General features: G+C 60.5%; 1 protein-coding gene across 1 annotated transcript in view; it reads right to left on the bottom strand.

Moving 5' to 3' along the window:
- Sh3pxd2b (SH3 and PX domains 2B) overlaps window positions 1–11,006 on the bottom strand; it is a 75,785-nt gene that overhangs the window by 6,316 nt on the left and 58,463 nt on the right. The window contains exons 9-12 of the mRNA XM_027938754.2: window positions 9,384–9,501; window positions 6,091–6,317; window positions 5,395–5,444; window positions 4,163–4,288 (exon numbers count right to left, since the gene is read on the bottom strand). Of these exons, the coding sequence (XP_027794555.2) occupies window positions 4,163–4,288; window positions 5,395–5,444; window positions 6,091–6,317; window positions 9,384–9,501 (521 nt within the window). The remainder of the gene's footprint in view (window positions 1–4,162; window positions 4,289–5,394; window positions 5,445–6,090; window positions 6,318–9,383; window positions 9,502–11,006) is intronic.

Below are 11,006 nucleotides of genomic sequence, written 5' to 3'. Positions count from 1 at the left end.
CCAATATGATTTGTGTGTGTGTTTTTGAGACAGGGTCTCGCCTTGTTGCCCAGTCCACCTTGGGACTCTGAGCTCTAGCCGTCCTCCCATCTCAGCCTCCCCAGTAGCCAGGGTTATACTCGTGTGCCACCGCACCTAGCGGGTTCTTATACAATTTTGGATTCCTCCAAAAACAGTCACTGAGATCTGGACTTGAGTGCAGGTAGTTAATTTGAGAGGGAAGCCTAGGGCCTTCAAGTAGGGAAGTGGAGCAGGGGAGAGGGGAGGTCAACTGGGGCGTGAGCCACCAAGGACCACCTGAAGGTCCTGCAGACAGTGCTCAGAAGGGTCCCTCGGGGGTGGGGCATTGATCTGTGGCCACCAGCATCTCCCAACAAGGGCATCAACTCCCCTGCCGTCTGGGAGGTGGGACGCTGCCAGCCTGCAGGGACATGTCACACAGAGCCCAAGTTACCCTGATCCCATTTCCTTGGTTGAGCACCGGATGAAGTAGTCACCCAGTGGCTCCAGGACACCCTCACGCTATACCCAGGGTGCCGAGGCTGATGGAGTCAGCAGGCTCCTTCCTGTCCAGCCTCCTTGGCACCCACACACCCACCGACTGCAGCGGTGGCTGGAATCACCCACAGTCTGAAAGATCGTGGGTTTCTTGGTTCTTTTTGGTGCAGGATCAGATGGCTGGATTCACATGGGTGAAGGTGCACAGCCCAGAGACTATGGCTGAACTGTGCTACGATATCCACACGCTGAAGCCTTAACCTACCCAGTATGTCCGAACGTCACTGTACTTGGGCGGGGTCTTTAAGGAGGTAACTAAGTGACAACGGGAGGCCCAAGTCCAAAGTGACTGATGTCTTCATAGGGGGAGAGGATTCGGAAACAGAGGCTGGGGGCCCACCACACAAGGACACAGGGAGCCACCCAGAGCCCAGCAGGGAGGTCTCAGGAGAAGCCAGACCTGCTGACACCTCGATCCTGGACTTCAGCCTCCAGAACTGTGGGAAGCAAACCACTGCTGTGTAACCCGCCTGCCTGTGGCGCTGTGTCCAGCAACCCCAGCAGACGAACACGCTGCCCTCCCTGGCAGAACGCGACAGGAGGTCTGACTATGCGTTCAGCTCCCTGTGATACGGGGACGGTCGTCCTACTGAGGAGGCAGGCAGGCGGGCTCCAGAGCCAGACCCTGTGGAGGAGCCAGGCCTGGGTGAGAGGCTGCCGGGGGCAGAGGACTGTGGCCGTGGTTCTGCTGCTGCGGCGCGGAGGCTGGAAAGGGATGGCACCAACAGACGGAGCCAGGAGGCTGGGCCTGCCCGTGGTCCTGAGGTCAGTTTTAGCTCATGGCCTGCTTCCCAAACGGCCTGGGCAAGCCTCGTGCCCCAGATTCCAACCCGAGCCGGGATAATGATGAAAACAGCAACATCCACCTGGGAACTCCGCTCACAGCACCGCAGGCAGGCGCCCGGCAAGTGCTGGCAGCCAGTGTGGTCCGTCCTTCAGTTGGAGCGGAGGTCCTTGGGAAAAAGCAGGCGGCACTGGACAAGCACAGGATGAGCGCTGTGAGCGCTGACCGCGAGGGCAGCGCTGGGCACAGGGTCCTCATCAGCGCTCGCGTGAACCCGCAGTGCCAAGATCAAGTCCCACACCCGAGGCAGCAGAAACAGGACCACAGACTGCACCAAGGAGGATCTGTTACGCTTCTGCTCTGCGCACAGGATTGTGGCACAGAGACCTGGTTCCAACCCAGGCTCCGCCACTTACTAGCTGTGTGACCTTGGGGATCCATTTACCCAGCTCCTCTGAGGCTCATCTGTAAAAGGGGCTGATGATTATGACCTCGCAGGACTTCTGTAAAGGTTCATTATCAAGTCAGTTGACAAGATACATGCGCTGAAGAGGCACGTGTATCATCATCACATCGTCACCACCGTCACTGTCATGATCATCATCACTACTGCAGTCATCATCATAACCACCTCTATCACCACCACCACCACCACCACCAACATCGTCATCGCCACCACCATCACCACCACCACCATCACCATCGCCACCACTGTTATCATTGTCACCGTCACTAATATCACCACCACTGTCACCATCACCATCACCAACATCATCATCATCATCACCATCACTGACATCATCCCTACCACCACCACCACCTCATTATTGTCACCACCACCACCATGACCATCATCACTACCACCACATCACCATCACCACCATTGTTATGATCATAACCATCACTAACATCGCTAGCACTATCACCACCACCACGACCATCAACATCACCACGACCACTGACATCAACCCCCATCACTGTCACCACCACCATGACCATCATCATCATCACCACCACTGACACCACCCCCCACCTGATCACTGTCACCACCACCGTGACCATCATCACCGTAAACCACGCCCCCGGCAGCCTGGACGAGGAGCCCAGCTGTTGCGGCAGCCCTACTGCTAGGAAGCTGTGGCTCCGTGAAGACATCTTGAAGACTCTGGTGATTGTCAAGTGAACCAGGAGGCAAAAATGGGAAGGGAGAACAGAGCATGTGGGATTTATCAGAAGGAAAGAGCTCTGCCTAAGCCACCATCTTCAGACCACTCCTTCCCACCACGTCCCTCAGGTCACCTCTGGCGGGGCCTGATGTCATGGGGAGTAGGGCAGAGGCTCGAGGCTGAGTTGGAGGGCGCTTGCTGGGGAGGACGGCTGTGCATGAGGCGTTCGCTGGTCAGCGCCAGTGAAGGTGGGGAGGAGAGCCAGAGGGAACAGGTGTGGTCTGCTCGGAGGCCCAACCAGCCTCAGAGAGGGCAGATGAGACGCCCGGGGCTGGGCCCTCTGCTGCTCTTGTGTGCCTGGAGCTGAGCCTCTTTCTGGGAACAGCAGCCTCGAGTTCCCTGGGCTTCTTGTCCTATCCAAGGTCCAGGAGTGGGAAGGCCAGTGGAATGGCCGGAACCCTGGCCCTAGGGACCCCTGGGCTTGCTGAGCGGGCAGGCTGGAGCTGGGGCGCTGGGGCCGTCTTCCCTGCTCCTGGGAATGGTCTGGATGGACTGGGCTTGGAGGACAGTGGCGACAAGCAGAGACAAAGCCCCGCCCACACCAGGCGCCTCTGCCAGCCAGGTCTGAAGCAGACCTACAGCACCTGTGTGGTGATGGTGACTGTGTTGTGGCCATGATGATGGTGACGGTGAGGACCCCTGCTCGGGCTGCCTGAGCACACTGGCACCTCAAAGCAGAATTCCTCCCAGTATGCTGAAAACCGAGCTTTCAGAAGCCAGTGTCAACTTGCTCACGTCCTGCCTTTGTCCCCGACTTCTCCTGCCTTTCTCCACAGCCGAGCTCCTAAAGCGTCCTGCGACCAGTGTCCCCATTCCTTTGCCTCCCGGTGCTTCCCACCCCTGTGATCAGGCTGATGCTCCCACCTCTCCACTGGGTACTTCCTTCCTGTGTCACAAACACACTGTCAATCACCTGCTCCTTCAAGTGGAAGCCACAGCTTCCGTTTGCCATCATAGGTCACTTTCCTCTTCAAACACGATGTCCAACCCCCCTGGGCAGCTCCACGGGGTACCCTCAGGCTGCTCGGCTTCCTCACGCTCAGCTCCAGCCACATAATGTTCCCTCCCAGGCCCATCTCCACCAAGTCCCACGGAAATGACATCTTGATGTCCCTTACATTTCACATGGAGGCACTAGGTACACATGTGCATAATTAATGATGATATCGGGGCAGATTTTCTGTTAAAACAGAACTCAGGATTCCTCCAAATTCCATCCCTCTATCTCTTGACTCAAATAAGAGCAAAGTGAAATCACAGAAGGGATCAAGAATCTTTACTTTAGCCAGGTGCGGTGGCCCACGTCTGTAATCCCAGAGGCTCGGGAGGCTGAGACAGGAGGATCTCAAGTTCAAAGCCAGCCTCAGCAACAGTGAGGCGCTAAGCAACTCAGTAAGACCCTGTCTCTAACTAAAATATGAAATAGGCTGAGGATGTGGCTCAGTGGTCCTCTGAGAGCATGTGGCACACGCATCCACCTGTGTGAAGTGTCCAGGCAGGCCACCCGCAGACGGCAGGCCGGGGCGGGCGGCCAGGGCTGCAGGTGGGGGTGCCGGGTGTTCTGCAGTGACTCTGACTCTAGTGGCTGACTCACCTCGACCTTTAGGCCGGCCTGGAAGCTGATGCCATCGGGGATGGTGGTCTGGAACTCGGCGATGGTGTAGTACTCCTCCTCCACGTGGGGCGGGACGGGCGGCTTGGGCAGGTTGAGACCCCGAGGCTGGGAGGACACACACAGGGCTCATTTCAGGGGGAACAAGCACCACAACATTACTGGGGTGAGAAGAGGGGCCCGGAACACGCGGTCACCATGGAAGGTGCTGGTGGACCGACTTAATTCTGACGGACACATGGAGGACACCACTGGCATCTCCCAGTGAGTTCTCACTGACCCTCCAACCTCGGAGATGAGTGGACACACAGGGCATCTGGCTGCACCATGAAAGTGTGGGGCAGGACAAGGTCTGAGGTGAAGTGGCCGCAGGGCCCGGGAAGAACAGGCTTGCGGGCCAGGCTATCTGGGTGGGAAAAACTGGTGACGGTGTGGCCCTGGGCAGTGGTCTCCCCTCTGAGCCTCAGTTTGGCCTCAGGCAGAGGGAACATGGAAGGTCTCAGCCTGGTGGCCGGCTGCAAGGGTTACACCAGTCACCACAGTGAGTGGCCAGTGCACTGCATGGTGCTCAGTGAATGGCAGGCCTTCCAAAACAGGACAGCAGCTCACGGCACGGTGGGACAACCCCTATCCAAAACGCGTGGGCCCAGGAGAGCTTTGGGTTGGGATCACCAGCACCACATAACGGGAAGTCTTGGGGACACAAGTCCAAGCGTGAAATTCTCTCATGCGTGTTTTGCATCCACAGAGCCTGATGATGGCGTTAGACTATATTTTTAGTGTGCCTGCGTTTTGAAAGCAGCCCGGCAGGTGAGGTCAGGTGTGGAATTTTCCGTAGTGTGTCATCTTGGTGCTTAAAAAGTTTGATTTTGGATATTCAGAGAAGGGAGGCTCCACCTGTTAACAAGGCAGCTGGAGAACCCCAGACGTGGAGCAGGACATCAGAACGGCACCACAGATGCCATCCCTGAGCCTCCTCAGCCTGGGCCTGGGCAGAGGATCTGGAGAAGTGGGGCGAGAGCAGGACACAGAGGCAGAGGACACTGGGCCGATGGCTTCCCTGCCTGGACCCGTCTTTCCACCTGCAGAGGGGACAGTGATCTGCACTGCCTGCTTCACGAGGCTGTTGCGTGGACAGGAAGAGAGCTCTGGACAGGGCAAGGGCCTGGGAGACCTGCGGCATCCCTGATGACCACAGACCAGGGTCCACTTACGATGGTCATGTCCCGGCGAGGAGGGGGTCTCTGCCTCATCTTTGGTGATCCTGTGGAGAAGAGACATATTTCCATCACGGCAGAGCTCCGTGTGTGAAGTTCCTGACGTGGACACCAGGAGGGGCCAGCTGTCCTGCAGAGGGTGGGGCGCAAGCTCCGTACCAGTCAGCTTGCTGCCGAGACCCTCCCGGGAGAGAAGGGCTGTCTGCGCTCTTCCCTGGGTGGCTCAGGACCCTGTCAGTGTGGCACTGCCTGGATCTTTTCCACTCAGGAACCAAAGGAGACAGAGTATGTCCTCAAGCAACAGAGAGCTTTCCAGCAAGGGCAAGAAGTGCAGGCTTCAGAGCCACGTGGAGAAGGGTCCCGGCCTGGCTCCAAGGCTCGAGGGCCTCCAGCACAGGACAAATGGGTGACTGGACTCTCTGGACCACGAGGCTGTGTCCTGTGGAACAGGCACAGCATGCACCTCCTGGGCAGGGGACGTAAACATCGCCAAGGCTCTTGGCCAGCGGTGGGCACGCAACAGATGTTGCTGGGCTTGGCTCGTGGCCAGGGGAAGCCCAGACTGAGCGATGCCCCAGGTGAGCACAGCCGAACACACCTGCGCTTGGGGGCCTCACCCTGGAGCCAGGCTGCCCAGCTCTGGGACTCGGGGTCCACAAGAAGACCACTCTGGTCAGGGGAAAAGTCACTCACTCTGCCGGACATCGCCATCGGGCGCCACGCGGCCTTCGGTGCGGCCGTCCCTCTGGTTGTTGAGCAGCTCCTTCTCCCTGGCCACTGCGCTCTGCTGCCGGGAGACGCCGTCCAGGTCGAGGGCGCCCGAGGGGGCAGACGAGCCGGGGCCCAGCTTCGGGGGCAAGGGCTCCCCGCTGGTCTTCTTCAGGTAGGAGGCGGGGGCCCAGCCCTCTTTGCCTTGGTACCTAGGAGGAGGAGGAAGGGAATGTGGTCAGGCCCATGGGAGGTCACCAGGCTCCTGCTGAGAGTCACTCTCAGGCCCCAGTGGGTAGGAACAACAGGCCGGACTGCCCGGGGCCAGGCCTTCCGATGACACTGAGCCCTCTGCCAGGCACTGCAGACCCTTCCAACGGGGCCTCTGATGGCCTCACACAGCAGCCTCCAGGCCACTGCTCTGCCCAGCTGCAGTCTCCTAAACGCCCCGAGCCTCTGACCCCGGTGCATACTGCCCTTGGTGATCCTTGACTGTCCCTTTCCTTCCTGGCTCTGCTCGATTCCATTCCTCACAAGAGCCTCTCCCACCCTCCTGGGGAGGAGGCCCACCTCCACGCTGCCCTCATGTCTCCGGCAGGCTCTGCCATCCCAGCGCCATGACACGCGGTGGCACCACCAGTTGGAATGAAGTGCTGGGGAGGGCACGGTAAGTTAAGTCCACACTGGTGCCTGGGTGTGTGAGCTGAGGGGGAACAGGAGGACGGCAGACATGCCAGTGGGCATGGTGCTGAGGGAACCGCCACAGACCTGTCACCACCACTGTGACGGCTTCACAGTGGTCCCCTCGCAACCCTGCGGTGAGGACGACAGCGTGGCAAGGAGGCTGGCCTCGTGGGCACTCTCCTGGCAGCCTGCCCCTCGCCCTCGCACCACTTCTGTACTTAATACCAGCAGACCCGGGGGCAGGGAGGCAGGCTGAGCGCCCCCCCCCCCCCCCCCCCCGGGTGACATGCTCCAGAGTCTGAAGCCTAAATGTCTACACCTGCCCTCAGGTGATGGAGGAGTACAGTGGAGATGCAGGTGCACCCAAAATACCGTACGAAATCTCACGGCTCTGTGAACAGGTGCCTCTGAGATGAGAACGAGTTCCGTGCTCAGACTCGGGTGTGTCCCTGAGTCACCTCAGTCCGCACGTGCCACTATTCCAAAACTCAAACCTCTGAAATCCTCCCCACGCCCGGTGCCGAGCACTGGGATGGGGTCTGTTTACAGACGGAGGCCGAGTGCCGAGGGGAGAAGCGCCCAGCCGACGTCGCGGGCAAGCCTGGCAGGTGGGCATCCAGACCCCTTAGCTGCCGTCTCTTCCCGACAGCCCTGTGCTGGTGCAGAGCTCGGCCCCACCCAGGCTGCTTCACCTTGGGTGAGATGCCTGTCCAGGGGGCGAGGAGCCGGCCTGGGCCAGCTGCCACTCAACTGTGGGCTGCTCGGGTCCCGGACGGAGCAGCTCACGGCCCCCAGACAAAACGCACCAAGTACAGTGGCCACTCAGTCCTCTGCGCGGCAGGGCTGAGATCAACAGCCATGACCGGAGGGGGCCTCCTGGACAGAGGTGTGCCGGGGCAGCCGCTGGGTGCACACTCCTTCTGGACTCCATGCTTAGTGACTTCACGCCGTTAGCTTGAAATTGGCCAAAGTGGAAGTAGCCACACTGTGGAAACTGTCGAGCATCACAGCTCGGAGCACGTGGGCTCGGCGTTGGCCAGCACCCACAGAGGGGGCAGCCAGCCATGCCTCTGAGAAAGCAGAACAGACCCAACAGACCAGTGGGAGGCCGCCCTCCTGTCAAGAGCCACTTAGAGGGTCACAGCCCTGGGTTCAATGAGAACAGGCCTCCATGACCACAGGCCACCGCTCAGCGTCCCTCAGCCTTCGAGTATTCTGAGAAGGAATAAAACCTGACCTAATTGGTCCACATCAGGCTGCACATGATCCACGTCCTCAGCTGCAGACAGGTCGTCACGCAGGGACAAAAGCTACGGGGAGGAAGCCCGCAATCGGAAGCGGGTGGCCAAGGCCCAGGCTTACCCAGGGTCCTCTGAGCCTCAGTCACGGGCTCGGCTGCCCTGTCGGCCATCCTACCATAACCTCCTGGGAGACCAGGTGCAACCCAGTGGCTCCTGAGTGCCAGCCCCCTGGCTCCAGGATGACTGGATTCCCAGCACGGTGACAGGAACCGGGGATGTGCCCAGTGGCCCCAGTGCTGTGCGAAGCCCACCAGGAGGTGCAGCCGCCACGCACCATGCAGCCCCCTGCTCCCAGGGCCACCAGCAAGAGAAAACGGGGACTCCAGAGATGGTGCAAACACAGGTGCCCGGGGCTCAGCGAGCCTGGCGTGGAGGCACTGAGAGCAGCGAGCACAGGGACACGGTGGCCAGCACAACAGGTGTCTGTGACCTTTGCCAAGTACCGTGGAGTCCCACGGCCGTGCTGCACTTTCACAGGAATGGCCAAGGCACAGCGCATCACTACCACGTCAGGGTCACAGCGCCACCAGGCGACCATCAGGGTCACAGCGCCACCAGAGGATGGGACCTCCGCTGAAAGCTGCAGGGCGCTCCTCCTGGTGTCCCTGTGGTCTCCGCTGTCCCTGCGACCCTGCTGTGTGGCTCGTGACCACACGTCCTGACACTGTCCTCCTCACTCCCTCGTGTCTCAGCTCTGAGGTCCCCTCCCTCAGGAAGCCCCTGAGCGGGGGAGCACCCCCTCTCTGCACCCCAGCGCCCCCCACGTCCCTGCAGCACTCTGGCAGCCTCGCCGCCCTGCTCTGTGGTGACTGTCCCCACTCGCTCTTGCTGGGGAACCAGTGGGGCTTGTTCGGCTCCACCGCAGGCTAAGGAAGTGCCCGGGGGCAGCCTCCCGCCCTGCAGCTGGATCTGGGGATAAATGAAACCAGAGGCCCGAGGAGGGTGACCGTGGTGCGGGGTTTGCACCACATGGTCTCAGTGGGGCTGCAGCAGGCGACTACTCACGTGGGCAGCCTCAGCTTCCGGTCACTCATCACAGAACATCTGGAGATGGAGACCAGTCTTGCTTAACAGGGCTCCCGCTGACTGGCTCCATGTGTTTGGAGAAGGCAATTTTGCTTATTAAGGGTTTTTAGGGAAGGACGTGGGTAGGGAAGGAGGCCAACGGCACCGAGAAGCGTCCTTCCACAGCCCAGGCAGAAACTTCCCTCATCTGCAATCCCTTACAGACCTGGAGGCTGGAGCCTGCATGACCCTGAAACCGCCCGCGACAGCGGGAGCCAGCGGCGGTACCTGATCTTCCACCAGCCCTCCAGGTTTTTCTGGATGACTTCCACCATGGCCCCTCTCTCCAGGTTCATCTCATCCTGGTCGCGGGCTGTGTATGGGTAGATGACCGTGTACTTCTCCTCTGCAGGGAGAAAGGACATCGGGTGAGAAACAGACTAAGTGTCCCAGGACTCTGATCCCTGGGGTGACGCGGAGGCACACTTGGCCTCACCTGCTGTGGTTCCCAAGGTGCCAGCAGCATCAGGACCCAGGACCCAGGGCAGGTCCAGTCCCTTGAAAGCACCAGCAGCACTTCCCCCCTCCCTTCCCAGGCCTGTCCTTCAAGGTCAGTGTCCTCGACCACCTCATGCAATATTCCAGCTCGTGGCATCCGCGTCCCCGTCCTCAGGCTGATGGCCCGTCCAGGGACGGCTTTCTAACACGCACACACTGCGCGTCCTGTCCTGCGTCTGTGAGCTCCGCTGGACTGTGAACCCAGGAGCCGAGCTGTGTCCGCCCCGGCCAGTCCCTCCCCTAGCACTGGGCATGAGCCTGGGATATCGCTGCTCACGGGTAAAGTAGCCAGCACTCAATAACTGGACAAGTCCCCAGGCCAGCTGGAGCCACTTTGCTCACACAAGGCTAGTTACACCCTCAGGGCTCCTCGCCTGGGAGAGGGGAGAATTCAGAGATGAGCTGGACTTGGGCAGCAGAAGTTTCAGACTGAAATACCCCCGAGGTGGGGACGGCCAGCCACGTCCATTCCCTAGCTGGCAGCAGGTCTTGACCTTTCACTAACGATGCTCGAGGCCCTGGGTCCCCAGCAGCGGGCAGCCCGGGACCAGGCTTCGGGGCGCTGCTCACTGCTGCCCAGGCAGGGGCTCCAGAGAGCAAGGCCAGCCCTGGGGCTGAAGTGGAGAGATGTGGATGCCATCCTGGGGCCTGGCAAGGAGAGGGGAGGCTGCCTGCTCCGGTTACAGTTCAGTCACCAGGTGACGGAGCCAGGTGCCAAGGCTGTATGCTGGCGTGGCCTCGGTGACTCTGAGAAACGCTACAAGCCATCGGGGCCACCCCCTGCTGCAGAGGGAGGTGGGAGCACTGGGGTCTGTGTGAGGACCTGGCAGGTGACCTGCTCTGCGGGGGTGCACGGTTCCTCAGCAGTTAGCAGCTCCCAGGTCCACGGAAGCCGAGGCTGGGCGCTGGCCGTGGTCAGCAGAAGGGGGTGCTCAAGGCCGCACAGAGGCTCTGCCTGGTCTGGGCTGCAGGGCTGCTGTGTGGGCCCGAGTGTGGGCGCAGTCAGCCCTTTGACCCTGGCCTCCCGGGTCCCCTCACCCTGTGGCTGCATGGCACGGGATTCCCCAGCACCCACGAGGCTCTCTCTGGGACCACGGAGGCCGAGCAATTCCAGACAGGTGCAGTGAAGTCCCTGTAGGAGTGTCATGGGTGCTGAAGTGGCCTGTCTGGCACCCATAGGCCCTCCCCTGGTGGTCTGCTAGCCTCTGCCCATGGGAGGCTGGGGAGGCTGGGGAGGCCAGGCTTCCCACCTCCTGGGTCAGGGAATGGCTAGGTGAGCCCGGCCAGCCTCAGTGCTGCACCCTCCCACCTCTGTGACTGGTTCAGGGATGCCATGGGACCCAGGTGGGTCAG

The sequence above is a fragment of the Marmota flaviventris genome, chromosome 5 (assembly GCF_047511675.1).
Source record: "Marmota flaviventris isolate mMarFla1 chromosome 5, mMarFla1.hap1, whole genome shotgun sequence".
In the NCBI taxonomy this organism is placed as follows: domain Eukaryota; kingdom Metazoa; phylum Chordata; class Mammalia; order Rodentia; family Sciuridae; genus Marmota; species Marmota flaviventris.
The sequence above is the reverse complement of the archived record's forward strand: the minus strand, read 5'-3'. Positions and strand labels throughout refer to the sequence as shown.